A 25,601-nucleotide genomic window follows, 5' to 3' on the forward strand; every position below is an offset into this window, starting at 1 on the left:
CCTGTTTCAGTCTTCCAAAGATCTAAGCATACTGCTAAAGCAACACTCAAGTGGTTTAAGGGGAAACATTTAAATGTATTGGAATGGCCTTGTCAAAGCCCAGACCTCAATCCAATTGAGAATCTGTGGTATGGCTTAAAGATTGCTGTATACCAGCGGAATCCATCCAACTTGAAGGAACTGGAACAGTTTTGCCTTGAAGAATGGGCAAAAATCCCAGTGGCTAGATTTGCCGAGACATACCCCAAGAGACTTGCAGCTGTAATTGCTGCAAACGGTGGCTCTACAAAGTATTGACTTTTGGGGTGAATAGTTATGCACACAAATTTTTTCAGTTTTTTTGTCTTATTTCTTGTTTGTTTCACAATAAAAAATATTTTGCATCTTCAAAGTGGTAGGCATGTTGTGTAAATCAAATGATACAAACCTCCCAAAATCCATTTTAATTCCAGGTTGTAAGGCAACAAAATAGGAAAAATGCCAAGGGGGTGAATACTTTGGCAAGCCCCAGTAATTGGTGCACCCCACACTGCATCAAGTTCAGTTTGTAGGCACTGTCAGAGGCATCATATCTGTTCCTTTGGTTCAGTAAGGTGCTGTCTAGCTTTCCCCAGCCCTTGTCCACCTTGCATCTCCGTTATCCCCCTACTCACATTACCTCTGTCATCTCACACACACACACATTGTCCATGAGGTTAGCCCATAAGGACATAGTCATCTGAACAGTCTTCCTTGATTGACGGCTGGTGGGCTGGGCCAGTTGGAAGGTTAATGGTGGCGTAGTCGCAATCATTATCTCCGGAATCTACAGTGAATCCTGTTGTCTTGGTGTTGTTATGGTCGATGGTGGCATATGTCACATCCTCTTCCTGTCACAATATGGAAAACATTAAGTGAAACAAAGTGTATATTGTCTTGAATGAGCTTCCTTTCCTTTTTCCTTTATGATTAGGCCCAAGAATTATCTCTATCCATGTGATCTGATCAGCATAAACTGCAGAACTAAATATAATATTGTTTTATCAATTAATCCTCTCCCAGGACCACTGATCTGGTGAGAATGTATCACAGGTGAATTGGAGAATTTTGGTCTGACAGGATGCTTCTGTACTTGAGTATTGACCGACAGTAAAAAGGAAACATTTGAATGCTTGAACACACCACACACACATTATCTGTGTATTTCAGGCAGAGGTTTTGATTTGAATATGATCTAATTCTGTGTACAGTTCTTAGACCATGTGAATACAGCCTTTCATACCACAGACATGCAAAACAATTGAAACACTGTGAACTTGACCTGATATTCCACAGCTATCATGGATCATCTTATGACAACTTTCTCTACTTATTTGAAGAACCATCAAAAAAACGTCTAACTGTGATCCAGAGAGAGTCAGAATTATACACACGCACACATGCATGTACACACACACACACACACGTATGCACACAGTCCACAGGAGACTGCTGAGGGGAGAATGGCTCATAATAATGGCCGGAAGGGAGCAGATGGAATGGCATCACACACATGGAAACCATGTGTTTGAAGTATTTGATACCATTCCACTGATTCCGCTTCAGCCATTACCACGAACCCGTTCTCCCCAACTAAGGTGCCACCAACCTCCTGTGACGCACACACAGCTTGACTCAACTCAGTGTCATATAATCATAGTTTATGGACATGCCAAATATTGGTTGTACTTTTCATACCTTGTTGTCTGGGCTGCTATGATTATCGCCGTTATCTTCTGCAAAGAAGTGGACATGTAGCAATGTCTTTATTACATTTTAACACATACTTTGAAGTATAACAAGAAAATGTGACATGCTTTGACAAATGTAGTATGTTTTACCATCTTCATTTTTCTTCTTCCTGAATAAACCAGAGGACAAACTTTAGAATTCACTACTCAGTCTTACAACAGAGAATTGTAAATTGAATTTCTCACCCAACAGAAATAGGAGAGAGCGATGGTACAATATGTGCACTTCAAATGAAAACATACTGCTAATAAAGACTTGACCACTGCAAAGTACATTTTTAAAGAACTTCCTTAAAGATGTTGCCAGGCAGGCCTAGTCTACTCATCACTATTGCTGCAACAGCAATCTCTGAACACATGCTTGTATATGTATTCTGGGGCCAAATGTCTGGTCTTCTCTGAGATCAACATTAATGTCATGCACACTTTGATTACAGACTCTTTACAAAGGAGATCAACTACAGCGGGACAGTCGTGAAAGAAGCAGAGCACACTGCAAAAACAATCCAAACGTGTCTGTGTTCCCCAGGGAGCACTCACCTCAGTGTTCCACACATGTAGTTTCCCATGGTGAGTTAGCTGATTCTAGGAGCCGGAGTTGGAGCACGCTCAGAACATACCAGATGCTGAGGTCACGGTGCACAGGCGGCGGTTGGCACGACAACTCTGCTCTGTTGCACTTAACGTTCAAGTTGCATTGCCTCAGCCCCTGCTCTGACAGCATGATAGAGTGAGGAAGAACATAGAGTGAGAGAGAGAGAGCGAGAGAGAGAGAGAGAGATACAAAGGTCTGTTTGTGTAATATACATATTTCCTGTGCTATATTTCCAGCAGCTCTTTATCACAACTAATAGAACTAACTTACACACCCAGACACACACCCAGACACACACACACACACACACACACACACACACACACACACACACACACACACACACACACACACACACACACACACACACACACACACACACACACACACACACACACACTCAAACACACACACACACACACACACACACTCAAACACACACACACACCACACACACACACAAATGGGTATGGTGGCTAGAAGCACAATGTGAGAAAGCAGGACTATCTATGTCAAGCTTTGCATGATGTCCATGCACATATTTAAATGAATTGGCAAAACCCAAAATAGATTTGAGAGTAGAGAGCATGACTTACCTGCAAATGGAGCTGAAATAGAATCAACAGGGAGAATATTCATAGTCCCGTGGCTAACAGGATTCACGTTATGTAGGTACTATACAGTAACTGTCATATAGTCACATGTCACTGTATGTGTTGTGGTTCAAAGGATATCAGCGCTTCTGTGCGCATGTTCACACACACACACGCACGCACACACACAAGAACATAAACACTTCCTGACTTAGGCAAAACAGCAAATGATCAAACAGACCAAAGTAATACAGTGTATACAAGTTAAACAATGCAATCTCTGTAAATAGTTGAAATGTATTTCACTCAGTTGCCAGTCCAGTACTACTGGAGCATGAAGCTATTGAACTGAACCAACAATGTTATCTTTTGAGACAATGTCATGCATGTTACAGAAAGTATTTTTGTAACTTGTGTGCACTGTGGAAAATGGTAACTTTAACTGTCACAGTTATATAGCCCCCTCTTCTGGCAATTCAAGGAATTATTTCATTTCCATATGCAAAACGTGCACGTGTGCATAGAAGATGAAACAAAAGCCAACTTTCTCTCTCTGTCTCAGCCTGGCTTCATCTCAAGTGAACGGACAACATAGAAGTCAGTGAGTTAACAATGAACATCATCACAGCTGTGTTTGCGATCATTACTCCACTGACTTTGGTCTCATGTACAGGTGAGACTGAGACATTCAAAGGAAAGAAGGAGATATGTAAATATAGCCATTCTGCTTGATGTGGACTGTAATAATGCTGTGTGTTGTCATCATAGCTACAGAGTTTTCTTCTGTTGTTATGTGGATGTACTGTATGTAATCTCATTTCATTTTGAGGTCTCACTTCACATGACGAGCCCTAGCCTAAAGCAGTGGTGAAAAAGTACCCTCAACTAAAAGTTAAAGTCATCCAGTAAAAGCCTACTTGAGTAAAAGTATAAAAGTATTTTGCTTTAAATATACTTAAGTATCAAAGGTAAACATGTAAATCATTCAAAATTCCCTATATTAACCAAAGCAGACAGCACCATTTTCATGTTTTTAACTGTAAGGATAGCCAGGGGCACACTCCAGCACTCAGACATCATTTACAATTTCCAAATGAAGCATGTGTGCTTAGTGAGTCTGCCAGATCAGGCAGTAGGGATGACCAGGGATGTTCTCTTGATAAGTGTGTGAATTACACCATTTTCCTGTCCTGCTAAGCATTCATAATGTAACAAGTACTTTTGGATGTCAGGGAAAATGTATGGAGTAAAAAGTGCATTACTTTCTTTAGGAATGTAGTGAAGTAAAAGTGAAAATGTCCAAAATATAAATAAAGGGAAAGGGGCATACCTAGTCAGTTGTACAACTGAATGCCTTCAACTGAAATGTGTCTTCCTGTAACGCCCTGGCCATAGAGAGGGGTTTTTGTTCTTTATTTTGGTTAGGCCAGGGTGTTACATTGGGTGGGCGTTCTATGTTCCTTTTTCTATGTTTTTGTATTTCTTTGTTTTGGGCCGTGTGTGGCTCCCAATCAGGCAAAGCTGAAGTTCGTTGTTGCTGATTGGGAGTCACACATAAGGAGCATGTTTTTCCTTTGGGTTTTGTGGGTAATTGTTTTCTGTTTAGTGTGTTCCTAACAGAACTGTTGCTAGTCGTTTTTTGGTTTCTTTTGTATAGTGTTTGTTGATCATTAAAACCTTTTATGATGAACACTAACTCCGCTGCACCTTGGTCTTCTTCCGACGACAGCCGTTACACTTCCGCATTTAGCTCAACCCCTCTGAATCAGAGAGGTGCAGGGGGCTGCCTTTATAGACACTACTGTAAAGTACAGATACCACAAAAAATAGCTTAAGTAGTACTTTAAAGTATTTTTACCACTTTAGACCTCTGGCCTAAAGCATATGCATTTACATTGTAGTTGCATAGGAATGTACATATTGTAGACATTACAATGTAGTTAGATTGGTTTTAGGCCACTTCATTTAAAGTGGGAATGATTTAGATTTTTACATTAATTGAAATTGTCTTCCTTTCAGATATCAGAAATTAATTTGTTAATTTTGGCAGTGATGTCATCCTAAAGTGCATCAATAAGACTTGGAGTGAGAATCTACGTCATCTGGAATTTAAACCTGCGTGGGAGAGAGTGTCAAATATACAGGGATTTTGAGAACCGATACCAGAACACATGTAATGACAGCAAACTCCTGCTCAATGCCTCCACTGGAGAACCCTTCCTGTTTCTTCCCGAATTTTCCATCAGGGTTGAGGGAAAGTACCTGTGGGATATTGTTTACAAATGAGGGAGCCACGATGCACATTTACATGTTTTGCCAATGGATAAGACAACATCTCCATCTGACCTTTTTAGATTTAGTGTATTTGTTTGTGAAGGCCTGTGCCTTTTTAGCTTTATTTTGTTTGTGCTAAAAGTCTGTTCTTTTTCTGACATATTCCTTCACAGTTCCATTGTAAAATTCAGTGAACACCTTCCTCGCCCCTGTGTTTAGCTCCTCCCAGTGTGTCTTCCTGTCTGGAGTGGGAGGACAGTTGGAGGGTGGCTGTGTGTTTAGCTGAAGGGGAAAACCACCTGCCTCCATCTCCTGGAGGAACACATGGAACTCTACTTCAACCACAGCCAGCACTATAGAGACCATACAGAACCAAGACGGCTCCTACTCTGTGGAGAGACGGTTGGTCCTGCCTAACAGTGGCTCTGAAGACCACCTGATCTGTGCTGTCATACACCCCTCCAGGGCAGAGAAGCATATTGAGACAAACCTGACATTTTGTGGTGGGTTAATTGTATTTAGAAACGTATAATATCATATTGTGTTATATCGTATAACATATCATATCACATTCTTTCAATCCTATGTGCAGGGAAGAAGCAGTCTGGTAATTTGGGGATGGACATCTCTCATATTCTGAAGATTGCAGGCATCTGCACAATTCCCATCCTCCTGACCATGGCGTATGTAGTGAGAGGAGGATGCAAGGTGAATTACAGTAATACACACACATCCAGACACACACCTACGGTATATTGTGTCATCTGCAGTACGTCTGTGGCTTTGTGACTGCCTCTTTTTGCTTGCAGAAACCATCTCAGGAATCAGAAGTGGAACTGAGTGAGCTGAGAATACAGGAAGCTGACGTAGAACAATGAGGCAGTATGTGTGAGACTCTATGATGATGTGATATAATCTTCATTCAATTGTATCAGCTGTGTAACAACTATTTGACTGTCTTTTAAATAATATCTCTTGAGGCAGAAAGTTCAATGAGACATTTATTTCAACTGTAGCTGTTGAATACATCTCAGTTACTTAAATAAATAAATACACTACTCAAGAACAGAACAGCGCTTCACCAATTTATTTACCAAAAAATGCCGCTCTTGTAACTTACTGTAAGGGTCTGGAGGAAAACAGTAGCCACTGATGAGCTCTGATAGTGACAAAATGGAAAGCATTAGTCATCAGGTGGATGTTTCTTACCACTGGGGTGGTGTAGTTGCTAAATTAAAACTAGCAGCATGGTCAATCTGGCATCTGCATTGGCCGTACAGCATTTACTGCGATGCAGCCTCTGCAGAAGTCAGGGCATTCGTAAGTCTTGCACTTCGCGGTGCAGAGCAGAGTTGTTGTGAAGGAAGTTGTCAAGGAAGGGTGTTCGTGTTTATACAGGACGTACCACCCCCACCTACCGTCAACCAATCATGTTAATGCGGAGCTATACAGAGTTATATGGAGCCCTCTACATTGCTGCAAAATTTGGGGGGCACACGGCATTGCTGTACAGAGCTTGATTTGGCCTCCGCAGACCTCCATACGGAGCCTCCGGACCTGTATAAATCGGCTTTTAATGTGACCCTGTCACCATTTTTAGACACAGGTGGGTAAAGGATGGGTACCGGTAGCTAATTTCACCTTTTAATGCAGGGGGCTAAATCAGGGTCACACAGAGTGTTTCTTGGTATTCTTAAACAAATCTACTTTTAAACAACAGTATACATCTCACACACATGGTTATGGGCTTAGAAAAAGAAGACACCTGTTCCATGTCATATATGTAATATAACAGTTAAAATGTTTACATTTTTTTCACCTTTATTTAACCAGGTAGGCTAGTTGAGAACAAGTTCTCATTTACAACTGCGACCTGGCCAAGATAAAGCAAAGCAGTGCGACACAAACAACAACACAGTTAGACATGGAATAAACAAGCGTACAGTCAATAACACAATAGAAAAATCATGGTCACACGGTATTCTTAAACAAATCTACTTTGAAACAAAAGTATACATCTCACACACATGGTTATAGGCTTACAAAAATACAACTGTACCATGTCAGATGTAGAGTTGCAATATATTCAATTTTGAGTTTGCATCTCAATATTACACTTTATATACAGTACCAGTCAAAGGTTTGGACACACCTACTCATTCCAGGGGTTTTCCTTAATTTTCACTATTTTCTACAATAATAGTGAAGACATCAAAACCATGAAATAACACACATGGAATCATGCAGTAACCAAAAAAGGGTTAATCAAATCAAAATATATTTTAGATTTGGTATTCTTCAAAGTAGCCGCCTTGATGAAAGCTTTGCACACTCTTGGCATTCTCTCAACCAGCTTCATGAGGTAGTCAGCTGGAATGCATTTCAATTAACAGGTGTGCCTTAACAGGTGTGGAATTTCTTTCCTTCTTAATGCTTTTGAGCCAATCAGTTGTGTTGTGACAAGGTAGGGGTGGTATACAGAAGATAGCCCTTTTTGGTAAAATACCAAGTCCATATTATGGAAAGAACAGCTCAAATAAGCAAAGAGAAATGACAGTCCATCATTACTTTAAGACATGAAGGTCAGTCAATTCTGAGAATTTCAAGAACTTTTAAAGTTTCATCAAGTGCAGTCGCAAAAACCATCAAGCTCTATGATGAAACTGGCTCTCATGAGGACCACCACAGGAAAGGAAGACTCAGAGTTATCTCTGCTGCAGAGGATAATTTCCTTCTGAGTTACCAGCCTAAGAAATGTCAGCCCAAATAAATGCTTTACATTTTTACAGTTCAAGTAACAGACACATCTCAACATCAACTGTTCAGGGGAGACTGCATGAATCAGGCCTTCATAGTCAAATTGCTGCAAAGATACCACTACAAAAGGACACCAATAAGAACAAGAGACTTACTTGGGCCAAGAAACATGAGCAATGGACATTAGACTGGTGGAAATCAGTCCTTTGGTCTGCTGAGTCCAAATGGTTACAACCGCCGTGTCTTTGTGAGATGCGAAGTAGGTGAATGGATGATCTCTGCATGTGTGGTTCCCACTGTGAATCATGGAGGAGGAGTTGTGATGGTGTGGGGGTGCTTTGCTGGTGACACTGTCTGTGATTTACTTAGAATTCAAGGCACACTTAACCAGCATGGCTACCACAGCACTCTGCAGCGATACGCCATCCCATCTGGTTTTCTCTTAGTGGAACTATCATTTGTTTTTCAACAGATAGCTACTTTGAAGAATATAAAATCTAAAATATGTTTTGATTTGTTTAATACTCTTTTGGTTACTGCATGATTCCAAATGTTTTATTTCATAACTTTGATGTCTTCACTATTATTCTACAATGTGGAAAATAGTAAAAATAAAGAAAAACCCTTGAATGGTACTGTACATCACAGAAGGCTGAATTATAACAAAACTGTTTGACATAGAATCACTGGATTTTTTTAAGCAAAAATATTATGAAATTATGAAAAATATTAATAGCATTCCACCCATGAGGCCACTAGTTCATTTGACTGCAGGAAAGGGCTACTAAATCAATTGAATGAGCAACATTTATGCAAAGTCCTCCAACGGCACCCCTGAAGAGACATGGAATAAAAAGACAGACTCATGGGTGTAGCCCTATGATACGAAACACAACCCAAAATGAGTAGCAATAGAAAAGTTGACTATGTCAGGTATGCTGATGTAGTAGGGCAGGAAGTGAAAACCACTAAGATACGGAGGAGAGAGAGAGAAGGAGAGAGAGTGAGAGAAAGAGATCGACAGTACATATCATCAGTGTCACTTCATATGCGTATACACAGAGAGTTTGCTCTAACTGAGTGACACGGACATTACCTGTTTTGAGAGCTCATAAGACATTGCATCTTTGCTCTGATGGACCGTCCGCGTTCTGACCACATCCTGCTGGTCCTATGCCTCCTGTTTCTGCTCTGTGTCCATGGCAACGCTCAAGGTAAGATGCCAATTTGTGTCATACCATGCAAAACAAATAATTTCTGTGCTACATTATTATCAACAAAAAATACAGTTCAAGAGGGGTGATGGACAGTATCAAAAACTTCTCAACTGATTTTTGAACGAAGTATGAGAGGTCATCATGTTTTAATTGATGTTCTATGATCAATGTGATCCAGTGTGATCTACAGTATGAGAGGTCATCATGTGGCTCAGTTGGCAGAGCATGGTGTTTGCAATGCCAGCACGGCGTGTGCAACGCCAGGGTTGTGGGTTTGATTCCCATGGGGGGCCAGTACAAAAAAATAATAATAATAATGTATGAAATGTATGTATTCACTACTGTAAGTCGCTCTGGATAAGAGCGTCTGCTAAATGACTAAAAATGTTTAAAAAAAAATGTTTTAATTGATGTTATGTGATCCAGTGTGATCTACAGTATGAGGTCATCATGTTTTAATTGATGTTCTATGATCAATGTGATCCAGTGTGATCTACAGTATGAGGTCATCATGTTTTAATTGATGTTCTATGATCAATGTGATCCAGTGTGATTTACAGTATGAGGTCATCATGTTTTAATTGATGTTCTATGATCAATGTGATCCAGTGTGATCTACAGTATGAGGTCATCATGTTTTAATTGATGTTCTATGATCAATGTGATCCAGTGTGATCTACAGTATGAGAGGTCATCATGTTTTAATTGATGTTCTATGATTAATGTGATCTAGTGTGATCTACAGCATGAGCAGCATGATCACGTATGAACTATCAGTCATTCATTTCAGCTTATTCCACTATCTTTTTTCAGAACAAGGCCCTAGATGTGAGGTGCGAGTCAAAAGAAACACCATTTGGAATGCTGTCCCTCAGAAAGCCCTAACAATCGACTGCCCTGTGAGACACTGTGGAGAAAACCTACACACAACCTGGTGTAAATTTGTGGACCTATTAAACTGCGAACAGATACATGAGACAGAGCAAGTCACATTTGGATGGAGGGAAAAAAATATTTGGATTTTGGATTTTAAAAATATATCTATGAATGACAATGGTTTGTACAGATGTGGAGTTGCTGAAAATGGGTCAACAACTGTTAGCCATGCTATCAAAGTCTCTGTCTCAGGTAACCAACAAAAGCGTATTTAATCTTTCAATCTAATGTCTTAGAATGGATCGATAGATACTAAGTTGCTCTGGAAGCCGTTGTTGTCTGACAAACTTCCGGGGGCGGCCTCGGAAAAAAATTAAGCCCTGGCATTTTAGCCACACATTACCGCTCGTGCACCATCATGCGCTATTACATATAGAGCCAACGTATTAAGGAACTGGCAGTACATCTGTGTTGCCCTGTTTTCTTCCTAACTCCACTGCACTCACCTCTGAACTGTCTCTGCTAATTCTTGCTTCCCCCTCATATAGTTAGTTACCTTACATATATAATATAGAGCCAAAATGGTAAAACTGGCAGTACATCTGTGTCAGTGTGGGTCTACCTCCACTGCACTTGACTGCTGAGCTGTCTGGTACAGTAGCTGTCTGTGCTGCTAAGCCTATCATAACTGGGACCAGAAGACCAGGGGACCACACTGCCTGTGCTGGGCCCAGCAGCCCCCTAGGGTAACAATTTATTTAATGGTCCATAATAAACCATTTATAAGGCATTTATAAGGCATTTACAAAGTGTTTGCACTCACTTTAGATTAGAGACTGCAATTATTAATGTGGGAGTAATGATTAATAAATGGGGAAGACACAATTTAGAAATGCCTTAAAAATGGTTTATTACGATCCCTTAAAATAAAGTGTTACCCATCCTGCATCCTAGTCGTGAATTAAATAATACATATATTAGACAAATAACAAAATCACTGAATAAGTGCCTTATAGATGACCATTGGCTTATATAATACCTTATAACAGCCTAACCACATATTTTAAATTAGTGCCATTCATGTGTTCCCCCTGCTAACTGTTTAATTCAATAGAAGAAAACAGAGAGAGAGACTGCCAGTTCCTTAATGTTTTGGCTGTATAACACAGCCAATGGCTACATTAATGAACTGTCAGTCTCTCTCTCTCTCTCCCTCTCTCTCTGTTGAATTCAATATAAAATCTTCCATGTTTGTTATAGAGCAATGCTGGGACTAGTTTACAGTATGTTGATGCGGATCGATTTCCAGGATGGGGGTTTTCAGGATGGGGATTAACTGCCTTGCTCATGGGCAGAACGACAGATGTTTACCTTGTCGGCTTAGGGGTTTGATCTAGCAACCTTTTGGTTACTGGTCCAACGCTCCTAACCAACCCACTCGCTGGTTGAAGAGTTTGAGATTCAGAAGCTAATAAACATTGATAAAACAATTAATATAGACATACAGTGGCCTCCAAAGTGGCGCAGCGGTCTAATGCGCTGCATCGCAGTGCTAGAGGCATTATTACAGACCCGGGTTCATTCCCGTGGCATCCCGGAGTCGCCTCTTCACTGTTGATGTTTAGACTGGTGTTTTGCAGGTACTATTTAATGAAGCTGCCAGTTGGGGACTTGTGAGGCATCTGTTTCTCAAACTAGACACTCTAATGAACTTGTCCTCTTTCTCAGTTGGGCCTCCCACTCCTCTTTCTATTCTGGTTAGAGCCTGTTTGCGCTGTTCTGTGAAGGGAGTAGTACACAGCGATGTACTGTCACGTACGTCGTAAAGATGGTACCAAGGCGCAGCGGGAATGTGTATGCTCATCTTCTTTATTACGAAGAAAACCAAAACAAACACTTAATCAAAAACAACAACGAAAAAACAGTCCTGTGAGGCGCACAGCTAACACATGGAACAACTACCCACAAAAACCCATGAAAAAACACCCCTACTAAATAGGACCTTCAATTAGAGGCAATGAGGAACAGCTGCCTCCAATTGAAGGTCAACCTAAACATAGAAATAGAAAAACTAGAACGAACATAGAAATATACTAACATAGAACATGATCCAAAATAAACGAAACACATAAAACAATCACCCCCTGCCACGCCATAACCAAACTACAAATACAAACAACCCCTTTTACTGGTCAGGACGTGACATGTACGAGATCTTCAATTTCTTTCTAATTTCTCGCTCGGAATAGCATTCATTTCTCAGAACAAGAATAGACTGACGAGTTTCAGAAGAAAGTTATTTATTTCTTGGTATTTTGAGCCTGTAATCGAACCCACAAATGCTGATGCTCCAGATACTCAACTAGTCTAAAGAAGGCATGTTTTATTGCTTCTTTAATCAGGACAACAGTTTTCAGCTGTGCTAACATAATTGGAAAAGGGTTTTCTAATGATCAATTAGCCTTTTAAAATGATAAACTTGGATTAGCTAACAGAACGTGCCATTGGAACACAGGAGTGATGGTTGCAGATAATGGGCCTCTGTACGCCTATGTAGATATTCCATAAAATATCTGCCGTTTCCAGCTAAAATTGTCATTTACAGCATTAACAATGTCTACACTGTATTTCTTATCAATTTGATGTTATTTTAATGACAAAAAAATGTGCTTTTCTTTCAAAAACCCCAAAGTGAGTCCAAACTTTTGAACAGTAGTGTATGTATATATGTATATACATACACAGACAGTCCTTGAATTGACCTTTAACAAAGGATTATCAATTATTATGCATTAATTCTGTGTTTCATTGTAATACATGATGACTTTAATAAAAAGCAGTAGCACTGTATTTAATGTCTTATAGATGTCAATTGGCTTATATGTCATACAAGATAATCTAATGACTTTTTAGGCTATTGCAAGTTAATACCTGTCATATCTGTTACTCTGAATCCCCCTTCCCTAATTGAAAATAAGTTGCTTAATTTCACACATTTAGCAGTGTTGGCCTCAAATGTTTATTTGATCTCTAACTTTTTCGGCACCATTTTTCGTTTTTTTATGATCCATGATCTGGGCTGACTGATGACAGAGAGTCTGAGCCGGTCTCTTTGCTGATGTGCGTTTGACTTTGAATGTGAATTTTAGTGTGACCTCAGCTCAGCCCACTGATCAGGCAAATGCTCAAATATATTATTATGATAACATAATAATATACAGGCCCATCGGCCACTGGCCGTGCCCCTTTTTAGTTTTTTGTTCCACCCCAAAAATACATTTGTCAACTTCGACCAGACCACCCGACAAAAAGATGGCCTGGCCCATTTGGCATTTGCCAGAATTGCCATATGGCTAATCCGCTTATGTAAAACTTCTTTCTATAGATAGCAACCTGGAGATTACGAGCACAGCAGACTACAACACAAGTAAGAAAATGTTTTATGAATTTTACCAGACATTCAGTCACATTACATTAACTAGTAGGCCTATGTGACAATTGTGTCTGGCGTTAAGACCTCTCTTACTACTCTAACAGATGACTCACCGAATACAAAGCCTGATAGGAATGATCCAAGCTTTCTGCCTTATGTTTACATCTGTGTGGGAACAGTAGTCCTGGTGGTCATTGTGACAGCATTTTCCTTATTCTGTCTACATGCATATAAAGGTGAGTTGATTGATTTAATACTGAAAATGTATGTTTTTTTACAAGGTTGAAATACAGAACAAATTAAAATGTTACATTTCTACAATGGATATCTTTTTCAGGACCAACCAGGTCAACCGAAAATAGAACAAAGAAGCAGGTAAAGCAACAAAATAATTGTATTTCTTATAGCATCTCATAATTAACCAACATGTCATCTGTTAACATGACAATACTGGTCCTCAGTACACCTGCTTGCATGTGAAGGCTAAACGTAATAAAGGGTAGCATTGCTGTGCTGCCATGTCTAAATGCCTCTGTCTAAATCAGAGATGGGCAACTTTGATGGGGGTGGGTGTGAACACATCATGAGAGGCCGCAGTGGCTTGCAGGTCTTCGTACCCACATTCATACACATCCACACACTAGCCTTTTGAGGGACCTAAGTGCAATTATACACATTTCGCCATGGGGCTTAGAGAAAATTGAGCCGTTTTAAAGCAAATTTGCTGCAATTCTACACATTTTACCATGGTGTGGAGAGAAGATTTTGCAATTTTATAACAACTTTTGATGCAATTTTACTAATTTTGCCATGGAGCGGAGAGAAAGTTTAGCAGGTTTACAGCTAATTTCCTGTAATTCTACACATTTTGTTTTGCCGTTTTTGGTATGATATCAGTAATTCGATCATGACTACTAGAAGTTTAGATAGCTGGCTCGACTAATTTACCAATCTAAAACATTTGAGCTGACATAGGCTTATTGAGGTACTGTCAGTGACTGACATAACAAGAGAAAAACTGCTGATGCACAACCACATTTTGAAACTGCACCTTGTGTATTCTACTATTCTAACTCTCAACAGTAAGTTGAGACCCCGACTGAATTTTCTTTCTCCAAAAATAATAATAACAATAATATGAATGATATTTTGGGGAGAAGGGATTGATCCTCGGGTCTTCAAAAGGGGGGCTGCCACGGGCCGCCAGATGCCCATCCCTGGTCTAAATGTCTCTTCCTGTGTTTATGACAGGAGATGTCCACACTGGCAGCAACATGTCCAGACATCTCCTTCAACCTCGAGGGAACCTTTCCATCATCACCATCCACCCCAAACCCCGTACAGCCTGCCAATCTCTATGACAACGGTCTCTACTGTAACCGCATCAACGGTAAAAATGAAGCTCTACCATCCTCCAACGTCAGAGCAGGAGGTCAAGTGTCAAGCCACCTTGTGTATGCTTCCCTGAACCACGAGACCACCAGGGGGTCCCTGAGATCATCCCATATTCCGACCCCGCAGGATGCGTTCTCTGAGTACGCAGTCATCCGGGTCTCTCTGAGAGAGACCTCAGCCAGACCATAACAGTACTGTGCTGTACGTTGTGTTCTTTGATGGTTGTTTTCACACAGAGAAAGAGGAAATCTGAACATTTTTGTTAATGAAAATCTGACTCTGTTTTCATATTATAATTTTTTGGTGCACTTTATATAATTGTCACGCACTCAATGACGCACACTTCCTGGTGTAATTGCAACGGTGAGCAGTGTGTTAACCGCAGCGCAGCAGTGTTTCAGAGAAGAAGATGTAAAGGTGGAGTGTGACTGAGAGGTGTTAGATCTAGAGAGTATGTGCTTCTGAGTGAACATCCTTCACATCACACCTCAGAGTTAGAGGAGCAAAGGTGTCGATATCTCTCACTTCAAGATATTTCACACATAATGATGGAAAACCATAATTTGTTAATTACTATGAAGAAGTACATTATATATACAAAAGTATGTGGACACCCATTGAAATGAGTGGATTTGGCTATTTTAGCCACAATCATTGCTGACAGGTGTATAAAATTAAGCACACAGCCATTCAATCTCCATAGACAAAAAATGGCAGTAGAATGGCCTTACTGAAGAGCTCAGTGACTGTCAAAGTGGCATCGTCATAGAATGCCACCTTTCCAACAAGTTAGTTTGTCAAATTTCTGCCCTGCTAGAGCTGCCCCGGTCAACTGTAAGTGCTGTTATTGTTAAGTGAAACTTCAAGGAGCAAAAAAATCTCACAGAACGGGACCGCCGAGTGCTAAAGCACGCAGCTTGTAAAAATGGTCTGTTCTCGGTTGCAACACTCACTACCGAGTACCAAACTGCCTCTCCAAGCAATGTCAGCTGTTCGTCGAGAGATTCATGAAATGGGTTTCCATGGCCGAGCAGCCGCACACAAGCCTAAGATCACCATGCGCAATGCCAAGTGTTGGCTGAAGTGATGTAAAGCTCGCCGCCATTGGACTCTGGAGCAGTGGAAACGTGTTCTCTAGAGTGATGAATCACGCATCACCATCTGGCACGCCGATGGATGAATTTGGTTTTGGGGCTGTTTTTAATGGTCCGGGCCAGCAAAGTCGCTGCAGCAATGTCCCAACATCTAGTGGAAAGCCTTCCCAGAAGAGTGGAGGCTGTTATAGCAGCAAAAGGTTGACCAACTCCATATTAATGCTCATGATTTCGGAATGAGATGTTCGACAAGCAGGTGCCCACATACTTTTGGTCTTTTAGAGTATATTTTAATGATGAAATCCATGAGCTATTTTGGTGATTATAAGTGAGGATATAAAAGTGGGAAATGACTCATACCTAACATTTTATGACTCTCTGTGTGTGTATGTGTGTGTGTGTGTGTGTGTGTGTGTGTGTGTGTGTGTGTGTGTGTGTGAGAGTGTGAGAGTGTGTGTGTGTGTGTGTGTGTGTGTGTGTGTGTGTGTGTGTGTGTGTGTGTGTGTGTGCTTGTGACTCACTCAGTAAGTGATATATATGTTCATGTGTTTGCATGCGTGTGCTGGCTACAGGTTAATATGTTAGCAAGCGTGTGCTGGCTACAGGTTAATATGTTAGCAAGCGTGTGCTGGCTACAGGTTAATATGTTAGCAAGCGTGTGCTGGCTACAGGTTAATGTGTTTGCATGCGTGTGCTGGCTACAGGTTAATATGTTAGCAAGCGTGTGCTGGCTACAGGTTAATGTGTTTGCATGCGTGTGCTGGCTACAGGTTAATATGTTAGCAAGCGTGTGCTGGCTACAGGTTAATATGTTAGCAAGCGTGTGCTGGCTACAGGTAAATGTGTTTGCATGCGTGTGCTGGCTACAGGTTAATATGTTAGCAAGCGTGTGCTGGCTACAGGTTAATATGTTAGCAAGCGTGTGCTGGCTACAGGTTAATATGTTAGCAAGCGTGTGCTGGCTACAGGTTAATGTGTTTGCATGCGTGTGCTGGCTACAGGTTAATATGTTAGCAAGCGTGTGCTGGCTACAGGTTAATGTGTTTGCATGTGTGTGCTGGCTACAGGTTAATATGTTAGCAAGCCTGTGCTGGTTACAGGTTAATATGTTAGCAAGCGTGTGCTGGCTACAGGTTAATGTGTTTGCATGCGTGTGCTGGCTACAGGTTAATGTGTTTGGATGCGTGTGCTGGCTACAGGTTGGGGGGAATTCCATGGTTTATGTAAAATGCTGAGCCCACTATATACTGTAACCCAAACAGTGAGTCACTGCAAATAGATATGTTCTCCCTCTTCAGAGACTATGGAAATGTCATTTAAATGTAACATGAATGAAAATGACTGTTTCTCTATGGCTGTATGAAGATGACTGTTTCTCTATGGCTGTATGAAGATGACTGTTTCTCTATGGCTGTATGAAGATGACTGTTTCTCTATGGCTGTATGAAGGTGACTGTTTCTCTATGGCTGTATGAAGGTGACTGTTTCTCTATGGCTGTATGCAGATGACTGTTTCTCTATGTCTATATGAAGATCTATGATCTATGATCTAAGATCTAAGATCTATGAAGATGACTGTTTCTCTATGTTTATATGAAGATCTAAGATCTATGAAGATGACTGTTTCTCTATGTCTATATGAAGATCTAAGATCTAAGATCTATGAAGATGACGGTAATACTTTGCGTAACTGTGATGTTATGTTGGTGTGGCATGATTGTGATCAAGTGGAACATACAGTGACACATTTTAGTCTCAGTTATTGTTGGGTTGGAAACATGTTACAGTAGTTTGAAACCTCACAATTTAAAATTGTGCAAGTTAAGGTTACATGATCACTATGCAGCTCAGCTCAACTCAATTACAATACATTCACCAGAGACTAGTGATGTCCCTCATTGTGTTGGAAATTGTGACAGAGTCATAGAGTATTACCATATGAAGCAGGAATGGCTAGTTCATGAGAGTGCAGAATTAAGCTTTGGTCTTGTCTTACTGGTAATGTATTTGGTCCCTACACTGCTTCTGTATGTGTTCTGGTAAAATCCTGAGTGAGTGAGTGGTTACTGTAAAGTACTGGGGTTTTCTTTGTGCCCCAGATACAGACCCTATCCTGCACAAGGCTGTGTGCTTGTGGTTTAAAAACACAGTGCACAGGAAGTGCTAGGAGCAGCCCACCACACCAAGACAGAGATAAACTCTATGCTCTGAGAGATGACGTTTATTCAGAGAAACTCTATGCTCAAAAATATTGTTTATTCAGAGAGAAACTCTATGCTCAAAAATATTGTTTATTCAGAGAGAAACTCTATGCTCAGAGAGATGATGTTTATTCAGAGAGAAACTCTACAATCAGAGAGATAATGTTTATTCAGAGAGAAACTCTATGCTCAGAAAGATACTGTTTATTCAGAGAGAAACTATGCTCAGAGAGATAATTTTTATTCAGAGAGAAACTATACTCAGAGAGATAATGTTTATTCAGAGAGAAACTCTATGCTCAGTGATGATGCACTGTGGAAATTATCCTGCCAGTTTCGAACCAATGCAAGTTGTATTGTTTTCTGATTTGACTTAGAAAACTTATTGGGACACAAAATATACAAACTCTTTAGCCAAATTATGCCATTACATTATTTTCATAATTGCTGACATATGCATTAGCCTAACAATCTCAGCACAGGTCCCATTCTTATCAGTGTAATGGCTTTTTATTAGTCTATAAGATAATCATTTTGAGCCGTAAAGAAATAACCTAGATGTTTTTTGAGAGCAGACCACTGACTGTACCTTGATGCTGTGTTACTGTCAGCTACTGCCCACCCCCGTGTGGACGTTTGTTGTTATTACAGCATCAGGCTCCACCGTCATACTTTCTAAGGCAATAGAGCAAAAGCTAGTACAGGACATTAGGACAAGCTGAGACACGAGGACATACATTATAACTTTGAGGCCATTTTAGGTGTATTGAAAACACCATAAATACAAGGGTTAATGAACTCCATCTCCCTTCAGATTTGGTTGAATGGAATATCTCATCCTACTATGGATGTCTGTCAGTCACAGCCCACACACACTGCCCTCTGTCCTTGTAACACACACACACACACACACACACACACACACACACACACACACACACACACACACACACACACACACACACACACACACACACACACACACACACAATCAGCCCACACTCTCATATCTGCTCGTTGGTCTTAGCTGCAGCCCTGGACACACTAGTGGCAATGTATGTTTTCTTTAGAGGACAAAGCCCTCGTTCAGCCGTCAGAGGGGTGGAGAGAACACGCCATCTGAGGAAAGAAGGGAGGGAGGGAGGTGTGGATGGACGGATGGATGGATGGATGGGTGGATGGATGGAGGGGTGGTAGATTGGTGGTGAGAGAGAAATGACAGACTGCATCCAGATTGAGGTCATTCAGAACCCATGTGACTTAATCGCGCTACAGTCCCAGAAACCTTATGACAGGGTGGACAAGGTGTGCAAGAGGGGTATGACTGTGGGATTGGTCCAAAATCAACCCTAACAATACACTACACACAGTCTCCTTAGTATGAGGGAAACTGGGTGTGTCACTGGAGGGGGCTTTGGAGCAAACGTGAGAATGGTGACAGATTCCAGTACTATTCCATGATCAAACCTTAAACTGATAGAGAAAGCATCTATTCCTCTTGAGTGAACAATGTGCATAAGAAATGGAACAGGTTGTGGATTTAGATCTGAAGACACACAAACACATTCCTGGCCATGCTAAAACTGTGTGGAAAACTAGTGATCTGATCTCTCATAAGAAAACATTCAATTTTAAGACAATAATCTGTTCTACTGCACACCAAGCCAAGAAAACACAGTCCCACACAGAAGGCAGTCACAGAGGGCAGTCACAGAGGGCAGTCACAGAGGGCAGTGTTTGTGACACCGAGCTAATAAACACACTTTAACCAGCCTTCACTGCAGAGCTGCCCTTACAGATTGTTGCTGGCCTATTTGCAGCTGTGTATGTGTGTGTGTGTGTGTGTGTGTGTGTGTGTGTGTGTGTGTGTGTGTGTGTGTGTGTGTGTGTGTGTGTGTGTGTGTGTGTGTTTTATTCTCCAAAGCTCGGTACCCCTATCAAACCCCACGGCTCAGGATAAAACAGACTTGGAACAAAGTGCATATGGAAGCCAGATATGGACAAACAGCCAAGAGGAGAATAATTCCACCTTTCCCCCCTTTCTCTTTAAAGTCAATCCAGGTGTACAGAGACTGGCCCCAGAATTCCGTTCCTGGGATACAAACTCAAAAATCTCAGTTTTGTTTTGTCAACTTTCAATGTTCAGTATTAAGTGTCAATTATTTAGTAACCAGTAATACACTAGACCTTTTTTTAAATGTTTTTATCTTACATTTCATCACGTCATCATCACACAGTACATTTTCAAGTGACAGCATCTTCCTTCATACTGGGGCTGTGCTGAACTTTGATGTGGTTAGTTGCTTTTTCAGCATGTGAAGTGACTCTGGAAGAAGGCACATTATGAAACACATGTTATCTGGGAAGAGCCCTCCACACACATATTCAATGGTTACATCACATATCACAGCAGTCAATGTACATACTGGGAAAAAACCTCTAAGTAAAGTGATGTGTATGATGACGCAATTAGAGAAGTACCACAGAAGATGCATTATGATAGCAAACCATGACAGTTTTCTCCTAAAAAGGCAATTAACCTTGACTGCTATCTGATGCTTATACAAATGAAGTAAATCGGGTCAGCATTTCATAAAGCTTAAATCTGCAGAGACCTGATAATACTGATGGCCTGGCCACTCCTTGGTGGCAATGATTAAAAAGGAAAGCCATTGCACACATTCATACACGTCTTCTACTGGGAATCACATTAAACCATCTGACCATGGAATCTGAAAACACACAAACTCACAAACAACTCATAACTACAGTTATTCACCCTCTCCCCTTGATAAAAATGGCACTAATGGTATCATTTTATAAAATATTTGTATCTGACCATAAATTCCACCACCCTCTCGCCAACTCTGCTAGAGTTCTGAGTAAGTGGTCTATGTCTGAGACCTGCGGTTGAACCCTTACAGATAGCTTTATCATTGCCAGCATGTAACAGATGTAGGATTTTAAATTGAGCCAGTTTGCTACAGCAGGAAAATAATCCTGCAGCAACAGAAAATGTGAATTATTAGATGGGATTTAACATTTCAGTAGCACTTTACTTGACACAGCTTCATAACACGTTATGACACGGTCATAATCATGCCATATGTCATAACAGTTGTAATAACTTGTCATAACCTGTTATAATATGGTCATATCACTGTCACGATACATATATTTAGACCTGTTGTGACATATATTGCGTTATTATATGGCTGGTTATGACACCTACATAAGAGTGTCAAACCCCACAAAACCTACCACAGAGGGCAAAACACTTCATGTCAACACTATGTTTATGTTATAGATTTTGTATTTATTGACCATGTTAAATTATTATTGTAATTGTGCACACATTGATGTCAGACATGCACCTACACCAATGCTCTGTTGCTGATGACTGGGATGAATGCAGGAACAGATTTCAGGAGCAGGACAATACACCCTCTTTTTGACTGATGACTGACATTAGGGCATGTACCTGATAGGCCTATCTGGCATTATGATAGTCATAATGCTTCTTGACAGTGTCATAAAGTGTATTTTCTTAGTCCAAGTAAAGTGACACAGGGTGGTCAAGTCATTTAAAATATGATACCTGGAAAGAATTCATTACAACAACCACAAAGTACTTAAGAAACAAACTTTAAACGAAAGAAAAGACACATTTGTGTAGATGTCATAACCAGCCATAAAATAACGCAATATACTGTATGTCACAACATGTGTAAATATATGGGTCATGACAGTGTTATGACAATATTATGACAGGTTTTGACAAGTTATGTCAGTTGTTATGACATATTATGACATGGTTATGACGGTGTTTTAACTTGTTATGACACTGGGTGTCAAATAAAGTGATACCAACTTTTCATAAGGGAAAATCAAGTCTGAAATTTCAAAGTGGAAATTACAAACTTTAGAAGCCTTTTTAAGCCTCAAATACACGACATTGCAGGAAAATTCTCCTGCAGGAAAATTCTCCCTCCACATGGTGATCAAATTAAGATCCTACATCTGTAGGAGGTTCCAGAAAGAAATCACGCTTAGCTAAATACTGTCAGTCGCATACACATTATGAACACTTAATTGGAAAATAACTTGGCAAAGCAGGCTGTCCCATGAAACACTGAGAATAGAATGAAAATAGAGTGCATTCTGGGGGGTTCAAAAGGGTAGGTCCTCCACAGAAACTGCGTTACAGTGGTCTAAAGTGGGACTTGAAAGTTTGTAAATTCCATACAAAAACTACTCATCTCTTCTGCATTCAGTGTATCACAAGATGTGAGGGCCACTGAATACTGTAATACCATGGTAGACTAAGGTATTTTCACTTCTCATTCAGAGTTTATGGTTTTCCCACGGACATGGTCCCTTTCATCTCGGGAACATACTTTACAATAGCACAAAGAAACCAAGGCAGTTACAAGAATAAAAGAATTAGTCAGCATCACACCTCATGATATATATCGATGCTGATTGGGGTTATCAGAGGACAAGGTTAGGTTCAGATCTGTTAGGATGTGTTGTGATTATTCTGGGCCGTATTCAAAGAGTCTCAGAGTAGGAGTGCTGACCTAGGATCAGGTATGTGACTGCCATGTAATCTTATTTATTATGATCTGGAAGGGAAATCTGATCGCACATCAGCACTCCTACTATGAAACTCTTGAAACTGGTGAGTACAAGCCATTGTGACTAAACAATTGGTGTTTTGAGTGGATGGATTCAGATTCTCAGTGGCCCTGTGATGTTGGTCATGATGGATTGTATTGTGTGTCCTCTTCTTGAGGTGGCCCTTGCTTCACTTCTGAAGGTGCAGCAGAATGTTGAGGAACAGTCTCTGATTGGCTGAATATCACTTCCTCCTTTCAGACTCTGTCTGTGTAGAGAAGCGAGAGAGAGAGAGTGAAAGAGAGAGAAAAAGAAACAGACAGAGAGAGAATACACCCTGGCGTGAAGTTTTGATAACTGTGTAAATCTCTTTAGGACAAGGTGACTTTCAGAAATATATTCCCCTGTATTTACCAACCAAAATGAAATGCTATTTAGCTGCTAGTGTGGCTATCATAAAGAAATACAAATGCCATTATGATCTGGACGAGAATGCCAAATTGAGGCAAAGGTAAGTATCTCTGGATTAAGTATTGAATATTAGTTAAATGTAGTAATTAATAAATTAGGTACATTTCTTTAAATTGAGAATTCTGTGAACTGTCTTGTGCAAGTTTTAAATTGACACAATACCTGTTAGCAAAGGTGTCAGCTGAGAGATGATGTGCAGGAGCTTGCTGGGATTTGTAGTTTTGCATGATGTCTACATTGATGCTAATTAGCATTTTTGAACCTGAGAGTACATAGAGCCTAATATATTGACAAAAGTCACCTTTTTGATAACTAAAAGACATTAGTCTTTTCATTGTCTTCTCTTTACAGCATCAACCCTTTCCTTTCTAAACAATCTTTTCCTGCGATGTTTTTTTTAAATATTGCGACATGCCTGCCTTGGCCTCTCGACTTTTGACAGACAGTGGCAACTCAAGAACAATCTGCCCAAATTGCGAGTGCTGCCTTTCCTTCAGACTGTAGGCAATACGATAAAAAATGATCCACAACTTGTTTTAAAAAAAGAAGGTAAATATCCTCTGTGTCCAAATCAACCTTTAGTAGTCTATTTTGAATTATTGTATTTATTTCTGTATAGACAGGAGTATGTTAATTAGGCTATATAACTTTGGCAATTTAATTAAATTTACTTTAGGAAAATCTTAGCTTCCCCTAGCCTTGTGGACTCGCTGCCTATGCTTAAAACCATAACAGCACGTAACTTCCATTCGCTATTCGAGTGCAGGTTACGGATGTAGTTTTTTTTTTGTGGGCCACTCGAAATAAAAAATTATTCCACCGGCCTTCCAAGTGGCGCAGCAGTCAAAGGCACTGCATCGCAGTGCTTGAGGTGTCATTACAGCCCCGGGTTCAATCCCAGGCTGTGTCACAGCCGGCAGTGACCAGGCAACCCATGAGGCGCTGTACAATTGGGCCAGCGCTGTCTGTGTTAGGAGAGGGTTTGGCCGGCCGGGATTTTCTTGTCCCATCGCGCTCTAGCGACTCCTTGTGGCGGGCCGGGCGCCTGCAAGATGACTTCGGTCGCCAATTTTACGGTTTTCTCCGACACATTGGTGCGGCTGGCTTCCGGGTTAAGCGAGCAGTGTGTCAAGAAGCAGTGCGGCTTGGCAGGGTCGTGTTTCGGAGGATGAATGGCTCTCGACCTTCACCTCTCCCAAGTCCGTATGGGAGTTGCAGTGATGGGACAAGACTGTAACTACCAATTGGATATCACGAAATTGGGGAGAAAAAGAGGTAAAAAGTACAAACAAAATTATAACGATCAAATAATAATAATAATACTAATAATTCTATATGTAAAGACCAGATTAAATTAAGAATAGTCTGATGGGTCAGAATATGATCAAGTGCTTGTCAAATTGTGAATGAGAGACTGATGAAGTGTGTGCAGCCTGCGCAAGAAACAGAGCAGAGCTCATGCCTTTCATGCTTTTTTCAAATCATCATTAATCGCATTATTCAGCCTTAAAATTGATAACAAATCAAAACATATAGCTTTACGTTTGTATCATAACTAAAGTTAAATAAATAACTCTAAATTAAGCATATAGGAGGACCTGTTTCTTTGTTAACTGCTGAACACAGAATAGCCACATGTGTGCACTCCTTCAAATCATTTGGAGAAATTATCCTTTCTATTTTATTCAGCTTTGTTCAATTGTATTCTTCATACTATAAAATAACATAAAATAATGCCATGGAATTCAAAGCAGATCTTGTCTGCTAAATGAACTGTGTAGCCCACAGCCATATGGCATAGCCAGATCAGGGCGTAACATTTTTTAATTTTAACCTTCATTTAACTAGGCAAGTCAGTTAAGAAGTGGCGGCAGGTAGCCTAGGGGTTAGAGCGTTGGGTCAATCCCCGAGCTGACAAGGTAAAAATCTGTTGTTATGCCCCTGAACAAGGCAGTTAACCCACTGTTCCTAGGCCGTCATTGTAAATATGAATTTGTTCTTAACTGACTTGCCTCGTTAAACAAAGGTTAAATAAATAAAATAACAAATTCTTATTTACAATGACGGCCTAGGAACAGTGGGTTATCTGCCTTGTTCAGGGGCATAATGACAGATTATTACCTTGTCAGCTCGGAGATTCAATCTAGCAACCTTTCAGTTACTGGCCCAACTCTCTAACCACTAGGCTACCGGCTAATAATAATGACAACACAGAATATGCTATTCTGTTCTTCTGAAATAGGCTTCATTTTCTTCATATCGTGTTTCTTTAGACCTGTCTAAAATAAATAATGGATTTACTGTGATGG

The 25,601-nt window shown here is 40.4% G+C and overlaps 2 protein-coding genes and 1 long non-coding RNA gene across 6 annotated transcripts in view; 2 read left to right on the top strand and 1 right to left on the bottom strand.

Annotated features, from left to right (window-relative positions):
• The first annotated feature begins 5,724 nt into the window (after positions 1 to 5,724).
• On the top strand, positions 5,725 to 6,302 carry LOC115161180 (uncharacterized). Its single transcript, XR_003869203.1, has 2 exons — positions 5,725 to 5,939; positions 6,041 to 6,302. It is a non-coding gene; the product is annotated as an uncharacterized LOC115161180 (long non-coding RNA).
• Positions 6,303 to 8,759: 2,457 nt separating this feature from the next.
• On the top strand, positions 8,760 to 15,314 carry LOC115161181 (B- and T-lymphocyte attenuator-like). The gene is made up of 6 exons (XM_029711959.1): positions 8,760 to 9,202; positions 10,019 to 10,333; positions 13,467 to 13,508; positions 13,619 to 13,750; positions 13,852 to 13,889; positions 14,766 to 15,314. The coding sequence occupies exons 1-6, from the start codon at positions 9,124 to 9,126 to the stop codon at positions 15,096 to 15,098; spliced, it is 939 nt and encodes a 312-aa protein (XP_029567819.1). The 5' UTR covers positions 8,760 to 9,123; the 3' UTR covers positions 15,099 to 15,314.
• A 6,877-nt stretch (positions 15,315 to 22,191) lies between these two features.
• Positions 22,192 to 25,601, bottom strand: part of zgc:113337 (Ig1_MRC-OX-2_like and Ig domain-containing protein) — a 24,347-nt gene continuing 20,937 nt past the window's right edge. For 3 of the 4 annotated variants that reach the window (XM_029711962.1, XM_029711961.1, XM_029711960.1), the window contains one exon: positions 22,192 to 23,085. In XM_029711962.1, coding sequence (XP_029567822.1) covers positions 23,066 to 23,085 — 20 coding nt within the window. In that variant the 3' untranslated portion in view covers positions 22,192 to 23,065. Of the gene's footprint in view, positions 23,090 to 25,601 lie in introns of all 4 variants that reach the window. The other variant, XM_029711963.1, reaches the window with a different exon arrangement.

This window comes from Salmo trutta, chromosome 24, assembly GCF_901001165.1.
Source record: "Salmo trutta chromosome 24, fSalTru1.1, whole genome shotgun sequence".
Lineage (NCBI taxonomy): Eukaryota > Metazoa > Chordata > Actinopteri > Salmoniformes > Salmonidae > Salmo > Salmo trutta.